Source organism: Rutilus rutilus (assembly GCF_951802725.1).
Source record: "Rutilus rutilus genome assembly, chromosome: 2".
In the NCBI taxonomy this organism is placed as follows: domain Eukaryota; kingdom Metazoa; phylum Chordata; class Actinopteri; order Cypriniformes; family Leuciscidae; genus Rutilus; species Rutilus rutilus.
The window spans coordinates 59203968-59228143 of NC_140210.1; the positions used below are offsets into that span (position 1 = coordinate 59203968).

Genomic DNA, 24176 nt, shown 5'->3' on the forward strand with positions numbered 1-24176 from the left:
GAATATAATAAACAATGTAAAAACTCCATGTCATGACCCCTGTAAAGATGTAAGTTGCATTATTAAAAAGGATTCTTTAGCTATTAATGATTAAACACTCACAGAGCTTTCCTGCAGTTGACCACAGCTGGTACCAGTCTTCTTCTACCCTCAGCTGATGTGTTGTATTTCTTGAGGTTCAGCTCATCCAGCGCCTCCTCTGAGATCTGAAGCATGTAGGAGATTGTTGAGCATTGAGACGGAGAGAGTTTCTCCTCTGAGTGTTTGTCTGATTTCACAAACTCCTGAATCTCTCTAGACAGAGTCTGATCTTTCACTTCCAGCAGACAGAGGAACATATTGATGGATTGATCAGCTGAGAGAGTATGAAAACCAAGTGGATCTTTGATCTTGTCTTTAATGTACTGAGTGGTTTCTCTGATGCTCTCTGAGCTGTTCTCTGTGTGTGTCAGTAGATCCTGTAAGAGTCTCTGATTGGACTCCAGTGAGACGCCCAGCAGGAACCGCAGGAACAGATCCAGCCGTCCATACTCACTCTCAAGGGCTTTATTTACTGCTGATATTAGTAGATTATACAGAGAGACTTCATCAGATCCATTTACAGAGTCGGAATCACTTTCTTCATCAAATCTGAATTCATCCAGAAGCTGCAAGCGTTCCTTGAGAAGATAGACTTTTTTAAATCGGTAAAATCTGAATTCAAGCAGTTGTTCCTTGTTCTTGATCACATGCGAGTAAAACACATAGAAAGCAGCGAGAAACTCCTGAACGCTCAGATGAATGAAGCTGTAGACTTTCCTCTGATGAATCACAGATTCCTCCTTAAAGATCTCAGTGCAAATCCCAGAATGCACTGAGGCGTCAGTGACGTCTATGCTGCTCTCAATCAGGTCCTCCTCATAGAACATCACATTGCCCTTCATCAGCTGATGGAAAGCCACTTCAGCAAGTTTCACAATCACTTCTCTGTTGGACTGCAGGAGTTTCTCTGGATCTCTCTCTTCATACTTCTGATTCCTCATGTTGATCTGAACCAGCAGGAAGTGGATGTACATTTCAGTCAGAGTTTGAGGGATTTCTGCACTCAGATCTTCTTCCAGGAGCTTCTGAAGCACAGTGGAGGAGATCCAGCAGAAGACGGGTATGTGACACATGATGTGGAGGCTTCTTGCTCTTCTGATGTGTGAGATGATTCTGCTGGCTTGATGCTCGTCACTGATTCTCTTCCTGAAATATTCCTCCTTCTGAGGATCATTGAATCCCTGAATCTCTGTCAGACGGTGGATGTATTTGGAGGGGATCTGATTGGCTGCTGCTGGTCTGGAGGTGATCCAGATGAGAGCCGAGGGGAGCAGATCTCCTATCATGAGCTTTGACATCAACACACCCACTGATGAAGTCTCAGTCACATCAGAAACTTCCTGAGCGTCTGAAAACCTCAGTGTGATTCTGCTTTCATCCAGACCATCAAAGATGAACACAACTTTACACTCTTCATAAATCTTTGAGTCCAGATTGTGAAGTTCAGGATGAAAGTCCAGCAGAAGTCTGTGAAGACTGTACTGATGATCTCGGATCAAGTTCAGCTCTCGAAATGGAAGCACAAACATGAAATCTACATCCTGATTGTCTTTTCCCTCGGCCCAGTCCAGAATGAACTTCTGCACAGAGACGGTTTTCCCGATTCCAGCGATGCCTTTAGTGAGAACAGTCTTGATCTGCTCTTTCTCCTCGCGTCCTGGTTCAGGAGAGGCTTTAAAGATGTCATTGCAGTAGATTGGAGTGTCTTGTGAGTGTTGTGTTCTGGCTGTTTTCTCCATCTGTAAAACCTCATGTTCTTCATTCACTCCTTCTCTCTCTCCCTCTATGATGTAGAGCTGTGTGTAGATCCTGTTCAGGAGGGTTTCACTCTCTTGCAGTTTCAGTCCCTCAAATAATCTCTCATACTTGTTCTTCATGCTGGTTTTGTGTCTGTGTTTGACTCTCTGTAGTTCATCATTCACTGGTTGAGGGGAATCCTGGTCTCCAGTCTGATCATCTCTATAAACTCTGCTGAGAAAAACAAAAGTGCACAGATTTAAGATCAAGAAAATTAAAATCTAAATCTACACAATCTTGTATTTTCTGTACAATTAATGTGTTTCATTTCAGGTCAACACTTTTTGCATTGCATAGCTCTCTGACAGATCCTGAGAAAGCACAAAGAAATAATTCTTCCTGTCTGCAGTTTCATTTATTTTAATTAGGGCTGCAATAACTAATTGATACAATGAATAATAATAGATAATGAAAATAATTGATGATGAATTTGATTATGGATTAGTCGCATCTGCACACTGTGCACAGAAACCATTAGCCAGTCTCGTCGTTTTATAGTAGTGAATAGCTATGGATAAAACGCATATGTAAATTAGCGGAGGACACAGAGATCTTCTGCAGGAACAGGTGCAGGACTCAAGTTGTCTGAAACATGAGAATGCTTTATGTTTTTAAGCTCTTCAAACAAAAACATAAGCATTTACCGCGCGGCTAGCACTGTTGTGCTCTGACAGATGTGTGTGCTGTTTATTACCTTAGAGACGTGTTTTTCTCAGCGCATAACTTACATTTTACAGCTACATCTTTATTTTTAAATGTTAGAAAGGATTTCCAACATTAGCGTATTTCCATTTGGCATAAACCGACAACATGAACAAGTGCAGATGTAAATAAACATGCATTTGGAATAAACTATAGTCTGAATAAAATATACATTTTGCTAAAATATTTCATATTATAAATTAGGTGTAGTTTTAAAGTTCTACATGTAACACAAGTAATCATATTTTTATGAAAGCAGGGATACTGTTGGAATAGCCTATTAATTCAATATAATTACTGTGTTCAGAGTGAATGTGTGTTTCTCATAGCCCACCTCATGCTTTTGTTTTTGTTTATTATCATTTTTAATTTAGACATTTCAACTTCTGCTTTTAGTGGTAAGCAATCAGTTGTTTTTTGTTTGGGAATGTAATGTTTATATTTTAACCTTTTTTGCACATATAATGTACAGCACAGCCTACAGAGATTCATTCACTTATTTCATATCCTTTAAATTATGCATTATTTTGAAGACAACATTGGGCAGGATGTGGAACAACATTTTTTTTAATTATGAATTTAAATTAAATTTTACAAAAAAAATACATCTTTAAGAATTCATATTCATTTTATATTTTTGACTATTCATCTAAATCATAAAAAAAGACAAATTATTCCATTATCAAAATAATCGTTAGTTGCAGCCCTATTGCAAATCTCATCTCTCTGTGTGAATTCAGTGTGTTTGTGACTCCTATAAAACAGTTAATTCACCACTACAGGTTTACACTCACCTGGGGTCAGAGGTCACTGCTTCATCACTGAGGTCAGAGGTCACTGCTTTATCACTGAGGTCAGAGGTCACTGCTTTATCACTGAGGTCAGAGGTCACTGCTTCATCACTGTCATCACTGGGGTCAGAGGTCACTGCTTTATCACTGGGGTCAGAGGTCACTGGTTCATCACTGGGGTCAGGAGGAGGAGTCATGGATCTGCCTCTCTTCACAGACACACAGCTGGGATCTGGAGATGAAGATCTCTTCCTCTTCACTATTTTCTCCATAATGAGAAACTGACTTCAGAAACTGTGCATGAAAAAATAGAACAAATCATACAGAACATTTAGATTATTGCAGTACAGTAAAATCAAATCTCAATACTACACACACATTGACATTCTAGAGATTTCTGTGCGTTCAGAAATCAGTAGCTGCAGCAGATTGTGGAGCATCCTTGTAAAGTGAGTGACATCACTGACAGCAGTTTATATCACACTAACTGATCTTCACATAGATGAAGAACTCTCTGAACGCTTCAACATTATGGAACAGAGACTCAAGACAAAAGGATATGACCCAGCAAGCAAAGTCAACTGTGATTACAAAGTGTTTGGTTTAATTTCTTTGACATGTTCTTTGTGTAGGCTGTGCGTAGCCACTAGGGGTGTAACGATACACAAAACTGACGGTTCGGTATGCCCCATGGTTTTGAAATCTCGGTTCGGTTCGGCTCGGTGGGGTGGGGGGATTAGAAAGCTAAAATTGCAGCTTCTTTTTTTTTTACAGTGGTTTAATGAACAAATTCTGTTTTTGTCTTTAAATTAATTCAATTACAATTAAACTTTTCGCAAGGATAAAAAAAAAAAAAAAAAAGATCTGCTAATGCTGTAAACTATATAGTGAGCCCACACATTACTATAACCTTAAAGGTTAACAACAGAGCCTAGACTTTTAGCCTAATTTCAGATACTATTTATTTTTAGATAGGGCTGCACGATTAATCGAAAAAAAATCACGATCTCGATTCAGACATAAATGCGATCTCATTTCTTAATAATGGCGATTCACTTCCGGGTATTTCCCTGCATTCAGATCACACTGCATTCACGCGTTATTGGTCACACTCACACAATAACAAAATAGGGTTGTGATGGCTGACCGACATCATGACACGGCAGTTAAGGTCACGTAATTTAATCTATTGTAGGGCTGCACGATTTGGGGAAAATGTCATATTGCGATAATTGAGGTCAATATTGCGAATGCAATATGCGATATAATAAACAAATGGTTTCATGAGTCAACTTACTTGGTTCTCAAGGAAAATAAATGCACACACAGATTAGTGATAATCTGCCTAAAAAAAAGTTCTTTAGTCAAGAGCAGTGAGTGTTTTTCTCTGTTCCCTTTGTTCTTTGATTAACTTTAGCGACAGATATAATTAGTGGCTACTGTGTACTGTCCCTTTAAGATCAGCCGCTGCTGTCAGAGACGCGGATCTCACTCGCGCCTCATTCTCTCACGAGTCACAACTCTTCACGTTCATCATAAGACTACTCTTATGAAGATACTCGACAAAAAGACATTTTGCCATAATTGTGCATGTTATTGTTCATTCAAGCTCGAAAGAGAGTATTCTGTATTCTGGCATGCTGTTTTGTGCGCACTCACAATATTAGCGCGAGTCTTTCTGTGTGTCACTGTCAGGACATTCACAGGCAGTGCGTTCTTTTTTGTCTTATCGTGCATGAATGGTTTAAAAGCATTTGCATGAATAAGAGCGGGATCATGTAACACTAGCCAAAGGATGCCAAAAATTAACAGACGCTGCGTTAATTCCGTTAACAGCGCTAATTTGTTTATTTAATATAAAATTGCAGCATTTTGCGTCATATAATCGCATAGGCTTGACATCGCGATTGCGATTGCGATATGATTAATCGTGCAGCACTAATCTATTGATTCGTGTACACTAGTGGTTGGGAACGGAACCTATGGCTCGCGAGCCATACCTGGCTCTTTGACAAAAATCATGTGGCTCGCAAGCTCTCTCACCCTTTACCAACAAACTAAAAAATAAATTAAGACACATCAACAAAGATCGGCTCTCTGCAGAAAAAGCAGCCAATTACAATTCCCTTGTTGTACAGCCTACCGAAGTTAATGAAAAGTGTATGATAATAATAATAATATTCAAGTTGTAGGCCTACCGGCAAAAGTGCGTGTTCAGTGCTGTTCGCGAGTGTCACGAGTCACCACAGAAATCAACTAACCGCTTACGTTTCTGTGGTAAATTCAATTGTAACCTACAGCTCCTGCACTGGATTCAAGCAGCTGCAGCTTGTTTAAGGTAATGGCGAAAACCATTTTAGAACAGCAGCGAAAATGTAAAAGTAGGTTATATAAACTTTAATATATCCTTATTGAAACGGGTGCTTTGCTGTGCTTTTACTTTCACTTTTGCCGCAGAGACTCTTTTATGTCCTATAAATGTGTCGTATTTTTGATAATCCGCGCAGATTTCAGTTGATGATTCTGTTTAAAGTTATTAAAAACAAAACGTGAATGAATGAGAAAGAAAAGAGCAGGATATGCATTATATTGAAATGAAATATTAAAAGCGCGATAAGTCGCGAAAGAGAACTGAATTATACTGACAGGATGCTGTGCGCGCGCTCCGAGCGCAACACGGACAAGCATAGTAGCCTTTGTCTCCGGTTGCGCGCCTAAACGGCCAAATAAACACAGAAATATTTCAAAATGCCAAGTCGAGTATTCCCGTAAACACAGTAGATGTAAGTACTATGTACATTCTGTGCCAAATGGAGCAAAAATCACAGGTTCTATTTAGTTATTTTTATTTATTATTGTATATGTTAATGTTCTCTTATGTTCAACAACATAAAGCTTTAAAATTATTCACTTTAAGGGGTCTAAAATAAAGAAAAGAGACAATTTTTTGTTACTCCTGCACTTTATTATACTGAATGTCCTGTTTTTTTTGTTGTTGTTGTTGTTGTTGTTTTTTTGTACTTAAGTGCAATACATTTTGGTTGAAAAAAAGAGAATCGTGCAAGAGAATTGTGATCTCAATTCCCATGGAGAAAAATCGTGATTCACATTTTAGCAAGAATCGTGCAGCCCTATTTTTAGATATAATAATCAACACTCAACACATTGTATGAAAACATGTAAACTGCACTTAACCCCCAGAGGTCGACAATCGCGCCGGCGCGATAGGCTCACTTTTTTTTTTATCAGTTCAAAAGAGATTCATTTTGCTCTGTTGACTTTGATATTACAAACAAGTTTCATACATCAATCGATTCTGTTAAATGTGTATTATTTTTGTGTATACTCACAATAAAAACAAAGTGTTGTGCTTTTTGCCAAATAAAGACAAATAAACACGAAGCGAGTTCTGCCTTCTCTCTGTCAGTGTAGTCCATTCTGAAACGCGTCCGAAAATGAACAATAACTCAGCGAATACTCAGTCAAACAGTCACACAGACACACAGGCATGAAGCTTGAATTCTCTTCTTTTAAATTAAGTAATTTATATAAAAAACAAATATTCTCAGTTCATGTAATCTGTAAGAATAGAGCGAGATGTCAGTCGTTCTCATCTCATCTAATTATTTTTAATGTGACTCCGCCCATGGAGAGCGCACGCTATTCAAACGCAAATGACTCTGAGGCAATCCTGCAAACCTGTGAACGCCCCCCATATCAGCTCGAGAAAACACAAGTTTAATCAGACCATTGTAGCCTACTTGTTTACACTGTCTCGCAGCGCTGTGAGGAATAATAATAATGGAAAATGTACCTCAGAAGTGCGGGTATTTCGAGGAGCAAGGATCTGACTGAGCTGAGGAATACTGTAGTAAGTTTTTTTTCCTTCTCAAGTGAATCGCGTTTCTGTGTGTGAATGAATGAACGGCAGAGATGCGCGCTCGCAAAAAGACAGTTTAAATTTAAATCGCGTTTCTGTGTGTGAATGAATGATGATGTTTTAGCAAACTATATTGCTATACTGAGATGAGTAAAAATCGACTGAAATATGTTGAAATAAAATGTAGGCTATTTGTTTAAGCAATGTATTAAACTGCAAATTAACATTTATATGCCCTAATATTTCATAAAAACAACGTTACAGTCAGGCGAAATATGAAAGACAACATTTTGTTGACTAGATTTGGGTACAGTTTTTACTGTAGAATATACTGCCACATCAAATAAGCTTTTGTTTAGCAATTTCTGCTCATATGTTTTATATATATATATATATATATATATATATATATATATATATATATATATATTAGTGGTGGGCCGTTATCGGCGTTAACGCAGCGAGACTCTTATCGCGCGATAAAAAAAACATCGCCGTTAATCTATTCCCCAAATTGGGTTGGGAGATGATGACGCAATCTACCCGCGGCCGCGAGGTAAACCTCGCATACGCATATTCGTCGTCATCTTAAGTAAACACGGCTGAAAGTGAAAGCTGCAACATCCATTATTTGGACTTGGTTCGGATATAAGCCGTCCGACAAACAGCAGCAAACTATAGACAGAGTGTGTGGGGTAACGGTTCGGTAAGTTAACACACGACTAATCCGTTCTACCACCTCAAATTCAAAACGAAACATGATATCACTGAATACCAGCGCGCGCGTATTATTCTCATTCCAATATATCTTAGTGGTGTAACGTTAACACATAATCTCTGTCTATGCCCGATTTTAAGATTCGTTGTTGTGTTTCTTTTTAACTGAAAAGACATCAGTTAGACAATATTATCACTTTAAATTTGGGGTTTCATAAGCTCAAAGCTATAATAAACATTAGACCTACTTAAGTCTCTGCAGCTAGTGTACTTAAATTTTATTTATCTGCAAAATTATGTTGTATACTTACAGTTTTGCACAATATATGTTCTCAAAACTACATATACCCTTTAAAAAAAATACATTTAGCAGTTGTTTAGCAGGGTCTGTGTAACCTGTTCTGAAATGGTTTTATTATAATATACTGTATATCGTTATCGCAAGAGGCTGCAATGTATATCACAGTATAGATTTTAGGCCATATCGCCCATCCCTAATTGATAGCCTATAGTAGGCTAGTTGATAATAACATAGGCCTACCTAATGTTGCCTATGGACGGTAACAGTATAGTAGTAATCTTTACAGTCTATGAGTAGAACAGCTTTCTCAAGCAGTCTGTGATGCATTTTGGAAACAGGAGATGAGCCCCTGGTCTAATGCGCCACCTGGCTTGAGAAACCCGTTCACAAAGACTTACTTTTATAGTCATTATTTGGGTAGCACACATATTCTGAATGCCTTCGGCAGAATTCAAATGAGCCATTTTAATCTAGATTAATTTCAAAATTAATCTAGATTAATCTAGATTAAAAAAATTAATCTATGCCCACCTCTAATATATATATATATATATATATATATATATATATATATATATATGTAAAATACTATTTTTGTCAAAAATAAAGTCATCTACTAAGATGTTAGCTGTTCCAATGTTGGCTATATTCAAACTAATGAATACATATGATAATAAGCCTATAATCATTTTTTTACAAAGTAGGAGTACACTTGAAATATTGTTGAAATTGTAATTATTGTTGTAATTGTAACCTTTTTTAATAAAATAGCAAAACATATTTACAAGATAGATGTAAGCAAAATCTTAAATGGTCAATATAAGTCTTCTTCTAAATATATCTTTTGTCCTTGCATTCATTCTTGGCTCAGTCAGTGTCACACCTGAATGAATGGCTCATTATGCAGAGTGGGTGGGACATTGTATTCTCAGGTGTAAACCACTCCTCGTTCATGCCCCCCTCGTATATTGGCTTTCCAAGCAAAACCTGTCTTACACAATTTAAATCAATGTATTGTTTTATGTGAACGATAAAGCAAGACTATTTTCACATAATTTTGAAGCCAGAACTCGAAGCGACAACATCCATTAGTCAAAAGTCTTGTGGACACATATTTAGTATGAGTTTTGTGGTCTTATTTCAGCAACTTTCATTTTTATTTTTTTCAATAACCACGCATAAACATTATTCTCTTAAAAATACAAACATCTACATACATGTTGCTCGCATATTATGGTAGCCCTGTTTGTGCTATATAGAGTGAATTTACACCTTTGCCATTATCATGTTTATAAATAACTGAAAAAAGCACAAATGTCAGGGCATGTCAGAACATCTCAAGGACCCCAAAAACAGCTTAGACCCCAGAGGGATAAGGCAGTTTTCTCATTAACTTATGTTTTCCACTCTAATTTGTTATTGAAATATAAATATTTACACAGTTGCTGTCATTTTCATGACAGATATTTAAAACATAGGCTACATTAAATAATCAAGATATCAATCATTAACATGTTAAGTAAAATATATTATATAGGCTAATATAGTGCATTTATTTAGTGCAAGAGTTCATTTAGGAACCAACAATCTGTGGGCACTGAATGACTTGCCTGAGGTAAATATAAGGCTATGTGACAAACTAAGACATTATATTGGCGTCTTTCCGCTGCTGAAACACTGATCGATTGATTACACAAGTTATGATGCCTTTCAGTAAGTATAATGTATCTTTTAACATACCTTCAGGTGTCCATTCATGTTTATTCTGTAACTGAGGAAGAGAATCGGGTTTACTCGCGCTCCACTCTGCCGCTTTAAATGAGGAGCTAGTACAGTGATCTGTCACGCCACATCAAAGAGCGCCAAAACGGCATTTATTGTTTGAATTTCGTGATCAAATAGACAGAATTTGAAAGATTACACCTTGCTTATTATCGAAAGTAACAAAATACGGAGCTTGCTATTATAGGGTGTTAATGGTGGTTAGGCTATAACGTTGTATTCGTTGTGTACACATAAGACATGAGGTCCATTGAGCCGGGGCTTGGCCGGCATATCGCCCAGCCCTAACGTATAGTGGGGGGTGTATAGTGTTTTTTCGGTTCGGTTTGAATATCGTTACACCCCTAGTAGCCACGATTTAGCTCGTAGTCAGACCGGCTGGCTATGGTCAACGTTTAACGGCTTGGCAATAGCCCTGATTTAGACCAGCGATTAGTATAGCCAAAATAGTTTAAATTGTTTACATGTTTTTCGCCCACACAGCTTCATGTTTGCTGTCACACATAACATTCATACACAATCTACGATATTATTTGAATGTCTTTCATTTTAAATAAAATAAAAATGCAATTACATTTCTCAACCGCAAGATGGCAACCGCCCTACTGAGACATGACTACTGGCAACGTGAGACTTGGTTAGAGATCACTGTTCTCGCGATCGCGCGATAAACATTTCCACCATTTTGAAACATAAACGAGACGGAGCATTGCATTCACTTATCTATCAGCCGAAGAGAACAGGTAAAAGACATTCCTACTTTTGTCTTGTAAGTATCTGTGTTTTCGTTTTGAAGTGCTCATTTTTTTTTTAATCTAAATTATTTGTTGTTGTTGGAATCGTGACATTTTAGTGGGTAACAGTGTAAAGTGAACTGTAACCCGTTTCCATGTGCCCTTAAACTCGAATTATCTGAATTCAAAGGGGTAAACATGAAACATGTGCAACCTATTATAATGTGTTATGAAAGCCACAAATATCTTTTACTCTTTTCTTTAGATCATTATGATATGAAAATAGGTCTTTTTAACTTGGCAAGTTTATTTGTATAGCACATTTCAACAGCAAGGCAATATAAAAATACAATATAAGAAAACAATTAAAAACACTTTAAAATACTTAAACAAAAACAAATAAAACTAAATAGTAAATGTTACAGTGCAGTGTAAGAAATTAATCATTTTTTCAATTAATAAAAGGTATTGAGGTATTTTATATAGAATAAAACCAATAATAATTTATTCACTGTTGAGAGTTAATAGAATAAATAACCCAAACTTTACAGTTACGTAACTTATACCTAGCTATACTTGTTGTTTAAAATATTTTGTCATTCTTTATATTTTCATTTTCTTAAGTTAATTTCCAATATTTTTTATTATAATCTTTATATATTTTTATTGTATTTATAATATTTTATTTTCATAATTGTATAATTAATAAGTGTCATAATTGTATATTTTTTCATTTGTTATTATCTTAAGTTGTTAATTTTTATATTGTTCTTAATAAAAGAGTTTTTTTTTTTTGGATGGATTGTCATGTATGTGTGTTATATTTGAGTAAACAGAATCATTAAGTTGTATTTTGTTGTCTATTATATGTAGTAATTCATTTGCTGTCTAATTGATGTCTAGTCTATTCTTGGGCTACGTTTAGACATCTATTAAATTTTCACTGACAGCCCAAAATTAGCCTTGTTTTAGCCTAGATGTCAGGGCTGTGTTTGGACGGCTATTAGACGTCTTTTAAATGCAAAATTGCTAACTGGGGAGTGAGAAACTGGTTTATTGAAACAAGTATTGGTGAGTACCAGTAGGTGACGATAATGGTGAATGTCTTTGAATAATGAGGATGAGGTATACCAACAGTCATTTTTCCAACACTCACAACTTGTGATATGACTCAAAAAGGGCTATTAGGGTCCAATGAAATTTATTACAATTGTTTTATTTTGCATCACATTAAAGGTCGAACATTATCAGATATGCTGGACCTGAATATTACGAATATACGTTCAGTGGGTTGGTATTCGATTTGAAAATTTGACAAATTTGTTTTTTTTGCACACCTGGCATCCCTCTCGAGATGGTTCTCATTCGCGCTTGAATATGTTCAACACTATAAAATCTGACGAAATACAATACTCTTTTTTTTACAATTATCTTATATAGCCTAGCCATTTTTAATAGGATGGACAGTTGAAGGAACCCAACCTCGTTATACTTAATAAATATATTTGCTTCTTCTTGGCCTACTAAAGTGTTCCTGCAACGGGAGTATTCTCTGGCTACAGCGCAGAACAGCAGAGTGTGTGTGGACAGAAGTGTGTGTGGACAGAAGAGCCTGAGCTTGTGTTTTGGGTTAAGCTGCTTTGACATTGTGGAAAATAGAATAATAGAAACAAAATGTATTAAACTTTTTACTCGTTATTATACAATCTAAATTAATCTTGTTTTTAATTTAACTTAATTTCGTTTTTATTTAAATTTCGTTTTTCTTTATTTATATTTCGTTTTTCTTTATTTAAATCTACCCTTAACTGTGTCAGTAATTTGTTAATCAGAAAATTAGTCAGTAGTCAGACTACCTTATTAAAAGTATTGCTTAAGTTAACAGACCTGTGTGTGTGTGTGTGTTACGTGTGTGTGTTACGTGCGAGTGTATTTGCTTTGTGTTGTTCATGGGGAAGATGCGCTTAATATCACTAGTGCAGTGTCCGTTCTCGGAGCATATAAGCCCTGCCCGCGTGAGGTGCGCCGCTTCCCGCTCGCGCTGTTCTGTAGTTTATTAAAAGTTTATAAATTCTGAACGTGTCGCGTCTCGCGTGTCCATCTATATTGCACCAAATGCGACACTGCACTCCCTTGTGAAGTCGATTGGATGAACGGTTCTCGAAATAATCAAAATGCAAACGGACAGACAGACACATAGAGAATAATGAACTTACCGTAATGGCATATTTATGTGTGTTTTAAAACTTCTGAAGGTAATTTTACATTTCCTCAGGATCTTCTTTGCTTTCGGTTTCTGCTCAAAGGTGTTTCCTCAGATTGCGCATGCGCAGAGGCCTCAGGTCAACAACAAATAAACTCCGCCCATCTCTCTCCTTCTTCATTTAGTGTTCTGGCGGGTTTAGTTCTGTCGTGAAGGAACTTAGCGCCTCCTACTGTATACTAGAGTGTGTGACATCATGACTTCCTCAATCTCTTAGCCTTGCTTTCATCTGTTATTCTTTATTTCTATTCATTCCATTTCCACTTACTTAAATTTTGAGTTATGATTTTTTTCAATAGATTTTTTTCTGAACTATTTTTTTGTAATTAATTTACACTCCACATCTTTTTCAATATACATCACATTTATCTGTGTTTGTTTTATTCATGAGAAATAGATTATTATAATCTAGTAAATGTGATGTCTTCTGTTTCTGAAGGGTTTCAGATTTATTGATTTATGAATATTGTAATATTCTTGGTTATAAACTGCACACAAAAATCTGATTAAATGTATTGGGAGAAATCTTTCGATAATAACCATATGATGGCAAAGCCTGAATAAATGTAGTCTCTGGGTGCTGTTTACAAAAAAGAACCATTTGTATTAATATCTTTATTGAATTTCTATAAGAATGTATTAACAGGATAAACATGATGTATAATCTGAAAGGAAACTGCTCTAATATTCTATTCTGAATATTTAAAAAAGAGCAGTGGCGTCTGCTGATTGGCTGATCTTCATTTCCTTTTCTCCAATGAGAATCCCTTTCAAGCTCAAAATATTGACAATCTGGACAACAAACCAAAACTAAACTTTAGTGAGCAGTTCCTGTTCGCATAAAGTGTCCTGGGGGCTGTTTCATAAACCAAGATTAAGCCAGGCTTATTTCGGTTAGTCAGGCTTATTTTTTGGTAGATTCGGTTTCATAAAGCAAACTTAAAATAGTTCAAACTCAGTTACCCTGGCAACCAGGGCCGTGCAGAGACCTCTGGAGGGGCAGGTGCTCAAAGTATAAAAGGGGGCACATGGAACAAGGCTTTAAATAGGGCTGTGATCAAAATACAGTAACAGGGTTTTTACAGCCTCAAAATGAGGCGGAGGTGGTAAAAATCCTAATAATGTATTTTAATAATAAGATAATGAAATTAGTATTTTTTTGTAGATCATCATATAGCCTAATGTGTTTCCCACATTATTTTTGTTGGTGGAGCTTGGTATCTCTAGGGGGGTCCGGGGGTATGCCCCCCCGTAAGAAAATTTTGTACATTTTAAAGATAAATTCATTAATTTGGTGCACTTTGAGTCACCCGAATCCACTGTTAAAAATAAATAATCCACCCGCAAAACCGCCCATATTCTTTGATTTAGATATCTGCATCTGATCATCACATTACAATTATTCAAATTCTCAGTGTTAAGCATGATAATATGGTAACATATCACACTGAAGTAGGCTGATTTAAAACGAACATTTATTTAAAATAAAAATTCTTCTTTTGGCAAAATTACATTTCCTTAATAGCCTAAACAGAGGCTTTTCTCCCTTCAAACTTAAATTGTCAATGTTTCATTACATCACTTTGAAAACACAAATTTTTTGTACCTTTTAAAAAGGGCATTTTTCCACTAATTTTATTAAATGTATGCTCCATCTTTCATTTCAAATTCTCAAATTTGATCAATATACTGTATTCAATTAAAATAATAAGACACTAGGCTGTTACCAATCAAATTAAATAATTAACATTGAAAAATTATAACTGTATTAATTTGGATTATTTTAAATATTTTTGAATATACAAATAAGGAATGTTGAAAAGAATGATACTTTATGAAACTAAACCGCCAGTAGGAGGCGGCAGGCGACCGTCTTAATGAGCGAGTCATTGAGTCATTCATTCAAACGATTCATTCAAACGGCTGATTTATTCAGAATGAGGCAGTTTATGAATGGGTAATTGAATCTTTGACTCAACCGATTCGTTCAAAATGCTGAATCATTCAGTAATGCAACAAGTGTTGCTGTGAGATGCAGGGACGTGCACAGACATTTTGAGGGGCAGGGGCTCAAGTGAAATAAAGGGCACTTCTCATAATTACGTTTTTTTTTTTTTTTTTTTTAAACAAAAAAGTATATTAACGCAACTCTAACTTCCTTTTTAAAAAATTAATTAAAAAAGTTAATTAATTTGATCTTCCTCAAACTCACAATTGTTTCATTTTCAAAAGATGTCTACAAAATAATCAGTTCACACAGAAACCATGGTCTCCTTAGTATTCACTAGGTTTATAGAGCAGCAAAGGAAACCATTCCACAATGTGCATGTTTTGAAAACATTTTCTATGCTACTAGTTTCAAATATATATTTATTAATTGTTTAAATACTTTTTGTTTCACAAGCAAAATGATTTTTTAGCTTCACACAACCAAGCATCAGAATACTGAATTGCCTTAATGTTTTAATCAAATACATTAATATTATTATTGCTATGCATGTACACACATACACACACACACATACACAATAACTGATGGTGACTGACATGGACTTAGTTTCACATTTGAGGAGCAGGGAGGACTATCATCAAATAAAACCTTCAAAATCCACATTTAGATGGAGTTTGTTTTAAACCTACTACCGGTACACTCTTAAAAATATTCTGTGGCTTAGTAAATATTACAGAAATATTTAACTTTATTAACTTAATAAAATCTCTGAAACTCTTACTTGATTGTTTGAATTAAACTTACAAAAATAATTGAGTAAAAATTCAATAAAAGCCAATGTCATGTATGTATTTGTGGTTGTATGGAATACTATTTTATAAAGGTTTAGAGGAAATAAAAAAAAGTTAAATTACTCATAAATAAAAAGTTAATTTATAAATATTGTTATTTTTAATGTTTAATGTTAACTTATTTCTACTCAGTTTTATTTATTAATGTACCAGATGCAGTTACACAGATTTACTACATTTTTTAGAGTGTATTCTCCATCTGTTTGCATCTGTAGATTTCTTCTAAATTCACCATTTTAGATTTCTAAATTTCAGGGGGAAAGACTCTTGATGTAAGTCTGGGGACTGGGGACGTTCTGTATGCAAATTAGGCATCAACTAGTTAAAATGCGCACATTTGCATCTAATTGACAGGGCAATGCAGGTAAATAGGATAAACAAAATAACTAAAGCATATCACCTGGCACTGTCAGAAATAGGGGTACAGCAGGAGTCCATTTCTGTCCCCCAAGGTACATATATGTCCCCAAGCATTAAAAAGTACAAATAAATACCGTTTCTTTTAAAGGTTACGGTACAATATCAAAAGACAGCCCCTGCTAAGTAATTTTTTTTTTTTTTTTAAGGTTTTAATGATACCTTAATCATTTAAGGTATATTTTAACTTATCACTATATTTGAGTAGCCTTGAAATAAAGGAAATACAAATTTTGTAAGTCAATTTACTGATATTAAATACTGATAAATATTAAACAGCAAAAACTCCAGTGTTAAATGAACTCTCTGGGAGTTTATTTGGCTCCAGACACAAGAGTGTTAAAGTGTTAAAATATGAATGTTAAATTAACAATCAAGATTGTTAAAGTTAATGATCTAATTAAGTGATTAATTGAGTGATGATTGACCATTATTGAAGACACCTGATGTTAACAAGCAGAATCACTGAAGGAGAAAATCACATTTTTTAAGACACCATTATAGTGATCAGTGTTTGCTTTAGTTGGGCTCTTGACCCGTAAACTGTTAACATTAGGTTTTGCTTGGTTGTTGTATCTGAGTTATAACTCTCAGATGAACAAAGAGAAAAGTTGATCAGGTGGTGTTGGTTATGTTTTGACATAATCATAAATTGCTTGAATCACTGAACTCATTTAAAGTCTAATCTAATCTAAATGTTTATTGTTGATTACACAGCGTCACTGTGATTCTACAGCATCACTGTGATTCTACAGCATAAGATCCAGAAGTTTTGAAATAATCTAAAGGATTTCTTAAAAGTTGTTCTGATAAAAACAAATCTTTCTTTTAGGCACACACAGACATCAAGATTCAGTGTATGAATCTCAACAATGGTGACAAAAAGAATATTCAATTAGGGAAAGGAAATAACATAGACAATTCAGATCATAATTTATTCATACCGCAATGCATGATGGGAGCCATGAATGAGTTTTGATTGGTGGCAGCCACTGCAACATGCTTTATTATTGTCACCATTGTTGAGATTCACAGGCTGATTATTGATGTCAGTGTGTCTACATAAAGGACTTTTCAAAGTCTTTTGATCAGAACAACTTTTACGAATATTTAGATTATATTGAAAATGCTGAAAATCTTTTGCTGTAGAATCACAGTGATGCCGTAATCAACAATACACATTTAAGTCTGAGATTAGACTTTAAATGAGTTCAGTGATTCAGGTCAAATTATGATGATGTCAAAACATAACCAACACCACCTGATCAACTTTTATCTTTGTTCATCTGGCAGCTATAACTCAGATACAACAGCCAAACAAAATCTAAAGTTAATGATTTAAGGGCCAAGAGCCCAACTAAAGCAAACACTGATCTCCATAACGGTGTCTTAAAAAAATATATTTTCTTCTTCAGTGATTCTGCTTGTTAACATCAGGTGTCTTCAATAATGCTCCATCATCACTCAATGAATCACTTAATTATCTCATTAACTTTAACACTCTTGAGTCTGGAGTCATATAAACTCCCAGGAGAGTTCAATTAACACTGGAGTGTTTGCTGTTGGACCTCAAGGTATGTATCTCCTTGATCATATGTAACTTTTTGAGGATCAAAAAGCATTAAAAGTTACATATATGTACCGTTTCCTTTAAGGTTAAGGTATATTGTACCCTTGAGGGTACAGCCCCAGTGACAAGCCATTGTACCCCTAAAGGTACAATTATGTACTTTATTTTCTGAGAGTGTATGTAGAGCCAGCCCTGATTGGCTGTTTGAATCTCAATTTAAAAGAACGTCCAGATCACGGTCTTTCTTTCTTTTGGCCATCGGTGGAGAAGAAGTCATAGCACGGTTACTCATGGTTCTTACAGGGCTTTCAACCGAGGTGGTCCTTCAGAAAACATCAGAAGCAGGCATAGAAGTAACCGGCGTCGAGATGAAAGGACATGAAATGGACTTTCAGGCAAATGACACTTACTCAGATGATAATAATTTATGTCACAGCTAGACATTAAGTTTAAAATGAAATGTTGGAAAATGTGAAAATGAAAAGTATTTAATACATTTTTATTTTACTTCTGCTTGTGTGTGAAATATATCTCATTATAGTCAACGATTGTACCCTGTCAAAGCCAATTTTGTACCATTTTTGAAGGGTCCATTTTTGTACTGTTAAATAAAGGTACAAAATTGTCACCACAGGTACAAGACTGGTCTCTTAAGGTACAAATCACAAGGGTACAAATATGTACCCTATGCCAAGGGTACAATATTGTACCCTTGAGGGTACAGCCCCAGTGACAAGCCATTGTACCCCTAAAGGTACAATTATGTACTTTATTTTCTGAGAGTGGGTGGTGATATATGCTTATTTTATTACTAACTTATTTTATTACATGGCTTGGTTGAATTCCAATGTAGAATGCGGTCTGTTATTTCTTGATAACAGACCGCTGTGCGGAGTATAACAGACCGTTGCCATGAAAAACAGAGCGTTGCTATGGACTCTAACCGTAGAGACGGAGCGTACTATTTTCTTTAGCGGAAGCAATACAATCGGGTTTTAATCGGGAGAGAGAGAGAGAGAGGGAGCGCTTCAGAACTCCTGCCCTGATATTTAGATATACTATTCTTCAATAAATATATTTGTTTGACAGGGAAGCTGTGCGCAAAAAGGAATATATATTATTTTTCAAAAAAAAAAAAAAAAAAAACACCCCAGAAAAAAGGGCACTTTCTCTCCAGGAATAAAAAGGGCAGGTGCTCAAGCCCCCTTTGATGTCTATGTGTGCACGTGCCTGCTCAGAGCCTAGGCTGCCTACAGAGACGCGTTGTTACCTATTGAACACAGTCGCGTCCAAATGATCTGAGGGCGTGGGCGGGTATAGATATATACACTAGATGTCGCCTTGGCTACGGTTTCGTTCCAATGAACTGCAGTAGCCAAGGCGACGTCTAGTGTATATATCTATACCCGCCCACGCCCTCAGATCATTTGGACGCGACTGTGTTCAATAGGTAACAACGCGTCTCTGTAGGCAGCCTAGGCTCTGAGATCTGCACACAAAAACAGTTGGTTTCACCAACCACTCAAAACCAAAACAAATAGTGTTCCAACCAATCACCGACAGGGGGAGGGTGTTGTGAGGTTTTGTGCTCGTGCACGGCTGCACGCGAAGTCGGAGCTGAAGAAGAAGCTGGCCTAAAACCTCACAACACCCTCCCCCTGTCGGTGATTGGTTGGAACACTATTTGTTTTGGTTTTGAGTGGTTGGTGAAACCAATTGTTTTTGTGTGCAGATCTCAGAGCCTAGGCTGCCTACAGGGGCGGGTAGCTAGTGGATCGTTAGGAAAGATTAGATGAATGTGATAAAAAAAAAATTGGGGCCTGAAATCACTGATACAACCTTTAACTTCATTCTGAGAAAATCTCTGGTATAAATAGATCAGGCTCAGTATAGCCTAATTATAGACTCTTAAATTTTAGTTTGAATTGATATATTTAATGAAAGTATGCTAGATTAATTGTCATTAGCAATGGCCAATGTTGTTTAAAAAAGATACACAAAAAAAGTCAAACCACATGTCATAGTGTCTGTTGTTGATAAGCCCCTTCAGACAAAACAGTGAGTAAATGCTTGTCCAGTTTTTCCACTGATCTGCTGTAAATCCTGTAAAGCCAGATGAAATCCGTAAGGGAATTCTTCCAACCTTGTGAGGTACTTTGATGTTTTCCACTCTAGCTTAAGTTCATCAAGGCTTTTTGTTGTTAAAATTCCTAGTTCTGTCCACAATCTGAATACATGTCTTGCCGTACCAAGGAGAAGGTTGTGCATTGGATCTATGAAGACAAATCTGATGGCATCATAGTAACTCAAGCGGAAAAGTTCTGACCATCTAGCTCCATACTTTCGTTCAATTCATTTCTGTTCTGCCTTCGTCCTTGCCTGTTTGGATAATCCAGCATAGTGTGTGTGGTGGTGTGGCATTTTCCAGCATTTGACGTGTGTGGTGGTGTGGCGCAATGGATAAGACACATGCCTTTGGTGTGAGAGACCCGGGTTCGAATCCACTGTGAGACACCAATGTGTCCCTGAGCAAGACACTTAACCCCTAGTTGCTCCAGAGGCGTGCGACCTCTGACATATATAGCAATTGTAAGTCGCTTTGGATAAAAGCGTCAGCTAAATGAATAAATGTAAATGTAAATGTGTGGCTCCCACGAAGACCGCTCACATCCTGAGTAGTCCATTTGTTCAACAAATTCTTTCTTGCTGAACAGCTTCAAACACTTGTGGCATCCTGCAAATGTAAGTTAAATGCAATATGTTACACACACATATTTATATCTGAGCATTCAATGAAACAGACCAACTGCTATCCATTAAAAAATAAACAATGTAAACATTTACATATTGATTTTACTGATTCAATGATCAATATCAATGTGTATTAATTATAGCAAAGAATGTCTGAATATTTAAATTACCTCTGTATGCTCCATGTCCAACAAAGCCTCCACATTTAGGAGTTGCGGGGATATCTGATGAAAGACAAAGTAGAGCTGCTCTGTAAACCTGATGTCCTAAAAAAAGAGATGTCTTCCAGAATCAGGCCATGCCAAAGTTCCTGAAGCTCATCAACCAGGGCTCTAAGAAAGCATTCATGTTTAGTGATGGCTCTTTTGGTCCAGGCATTAGTCCAACGAGAATCATATTTTCTTCCTTAAAACGCTCTTCACGAGGTAGATTCAAAACGACCAAGTAGACGGCTCCATCTGAATAAGGTGCATCTTTGAAAGGTTGGAAGGTTATAGCTCATAACTCTCTGTAATCTCTGGGCAAAACTCGCTAGAATCTGGTCATCAGTGTTCAGTAACAGATTGGACACCAGTTTTCAATAAGAAGCGGATCCTTGTTGTGTTTTATGATCAGAGTAATCCCGCCTGTGTTAATCTAGGAGAAGAGATGTTCTCACAATAATAAACTGAAGGGTTCAGAGAACGCCTTATAAAACTCTGCTGTAATACCAGCATTACCTGGAGACTCGCTGATTTAAGATGATTCATGGAAACAACCATTTACACTATCCAGACTCAAAATGAGGTGCCCAGAGGTATATAACAACTTACAGAAATTATAGCAATAATTATTAGTTGTCTTGGGTCGTCCGTGATGAAACATCAGCATTGAGTTCAGAAATGCTGTAATAACGGGCGTTAGACTTCTCTAACCTGAAGAATCATGCAGAGTTTTGTTCATCTTGATCTGATCGCACAGAATCGCCTTCAGCTTTACATCTGTAAATATCATCAAGCTGGTTTTGTCATTTATGAAGCAACAGTTTGATCATCTGAGAGATTTCCAGGGGTCTGTGATTATAAGAGCTGAAGTTTCATTAATTACTGCCTTTTCCTCAGTTTTACTCACTTAGTTTCTCATGAAAGTTTCCCTCAGAAAAGCTCCTGTCAGACTCCCTTTGCGAGCGCTGAGTGATCGATGTTTAACGGTTTTGTCTCCATTCACTGAAATAAAGAGCAGCACAGACACCATTAATAACTGAGAGAATGAAAAACACTAATGCCTCATAATCCAAGAAAGACTAAAGGCGAGTCTGAAACTACAGTCTCTACTGAGAATCAAAGCTTGTTGAGATTGAAACAAACACTCGCTGATATCTGAGGTCTTCCTTCCAGATGATTCTGTCTAATCTGAGGAGGATTCATTACCATCAGAAATATTTCACACACTTCAGTCTGTCATATCGACCCTGAACACCTTCTGTGTGTCTTTGATTATAAACACACACACATATGATCTTTGTCATGTTCATGATAGAGATATTTCAGTGTGAGCTGAGGCACAGAGGCTGGTGTGTGTGTGTGTGTGTGTGTGTGTGTGTGTGTCATATAAAGCTGTTGTGCTCGTGGAGATCTAATAAAGGATAAAACACCATCATTTCAGAAGAAGATGTTGTGGTGATGAAGGCAGCAGATTGAGCTCTGAAGCTCCTGAAAGACTGGAATTACACCGTGATCATCTGTGTTTAACAGCGATACTGTGAGTGTGTGTACCGGCGCTGATCTGCACAATTCATTTAGTGTCAGACAGTGTGTGGAGAAATAAAGCACACTATCAGGAGATCGTCTGTGTGTTTCATTCTGCTGATCTCTCGTCACATTCATGATCATTCATACTGTCATCAGTTCACATCAATCATTCTCCTTACTCCAAATAAATGTTCACTTAAATACAATGGGTCTCATTCATAAAACACGAGCAGAACGAATTTTTGTGTAAATCGTGTGTAAAGTGGTTCTGGCGTAAATTTTCGGATTCATTAAAATGTTCGTATTTCCCAAATGTTAGTTGGTACGAAAGAAATCTACACCTGGTCCCAGCCACGCGTAAATAGTGCGTTTAACATCCGAACGTTTTGCTCATTAATGGCTGCCTTTTAATTCACCGTAATCGGGTAGCTACATATTTACACAGCATTTTGAAAAAATATTATATAATTACATACGGTTTTTCTTTTTACTTTTATTACGAGAGCCAGTAATAGCATCTGCAAACGGAACACAAGTCCGCAATTCTTTTATTTTTATTTATTTATTATATTCAAGCTGTTTATTTTTTTATTTTTTTATTTTTTTTACAAGTCCGCAAGTTACAAGTGTTGCAGTCAAGCTTCATGTCGAACCATTTTCTTTTCACTTCTAGGACTGTTCGATTAACAAGGCAAGGCAAGGCAAGTTTATTTATATAGCACATTTCATACACAATGGCAATTCAAAGTGCTTTACATAGAAGACAGATGAAACTCCATTAACTGCATCTGTAATATGCTGCCAAGCATTTTTACCTAAAGCATTTAGGTATTACCTAAAAAATCTTTTTTTTTTTTAGGAGCTGATACGCCACTATGTACGCTTGAAAATAAAATGTGGCGTTTTGAATGAACTTCTGATAATAAAACTTCAATTTCTGCATCTGAGAAATTTCTCTTCTTCATTCGCTTTTGAGAAGACATGTTGAAATCCTTCGTTTCGTGTCATAATATGATGCCCATATATAGTTGTCAGTCGGATTTAATGGGCGGGATTTATGGTAATTAAGAATGAGCGTGCACGCGCGCCCCATTTACGACTGATGGGAATTCATTAACCCACACACACATTTCACTATCAAATCTGACGTTTACGAAGTATTTGTGAATCAGGAGAAGAATTTTCGGAAATGTCTCTTTACGCGCAAATCACTCACATATTTACTCGTATATTTACGAATGTTTTTAATGAATGAGACCCAATGATGAAGAAACTGGTGTAGAGCCAAATGTATTTACAGTCCAACGTCACAAACCTTCACTGGGTGCGTAAATCCAGCCCAAAAAGTCCTAAAGTAGGAAAAGGATCCGCACACGTCGAATAGGACAAAGACTCTCCAACTGTTGGTTTATTATACGCTTCAATAGAGGACGCTGGCGCGCCGCTTCCCGCTCGCGCTGTTCTGTAGTTTATTAAAAGTTTATTCATTCTGAACGTGTCGCGTCTCGCGTGTCTATCTATATTGCACCACATGCGACGCTGTGCAATCGATTGGATGAACGGTTCTCAAAATAATCAAAATGCAAACGGACAGACAGACACATTGAGAACAATGAACTTACCGTAATGAGATATTTATGTCTGTTTTAAAACTTCTGAAGGTGATTTTACATTTCCTCAGGAGGATGATCTTTGCTTTCGGTTTCTGCTCAAAGGTGTTTCCTCAGATTGCGCATGCGCAGAGGCATGTTTAGTGTTCTGGCGGGTTTAGTTCTGTCGTGAAGGATGTTTAGCGCCTACTGTATACTGGAGTGTGTGACATCATGACTTCCTCAATCTCTAAGCCTTGATTTCATCT

General features: G+C 36.5%; 2 protein-coding genes across 5 annotated transcripts in view; both read right to left on the bottom strand.

Moving 5' to 3' along the window:
* Positions 1-13123, bottom strand: part of LOC311286303 (NACHT, LRR and PYD domains-containing protein 1 homolog) — a 32944-nt gene extending 19821 nt beyond the window's left edge. For 3 of the 4 annotated variants that reach the window (XM_084402441.1, XM_084402439.1, XM_084402442.1), the window contains exons 1-3: positions 13002-13101; positions 3375-3665; positions 103-2052 (exon numbers count right to left, since the gene is read on the bottom strand). In XM_084402441.1, coding sequence (XP_084258567.1) covers positions 103-2052; positions 3375-3643 — 2219 coding nt within the window. In that variant the 5' untranslated portion in view covers positions 3644-3665; positions 13002-13101. Of the gene's footprint in view, positions 1-102; positions 2053-3374; positions 3666-13001 lie in introns of all 4 variants that reach the window. The other variant, XM_084402440.1, reaches the window with a different exon arrangement.
* LOC311286453 (apoptosis-associated speck-like protein containing a CARD) overlaps positions 1-24176 on the bottom strand; it is a 467220-nt gene that overhangs the window by 411428 nt on the left and 31616 nt on the right. The window lies entirely within an intron of this gene.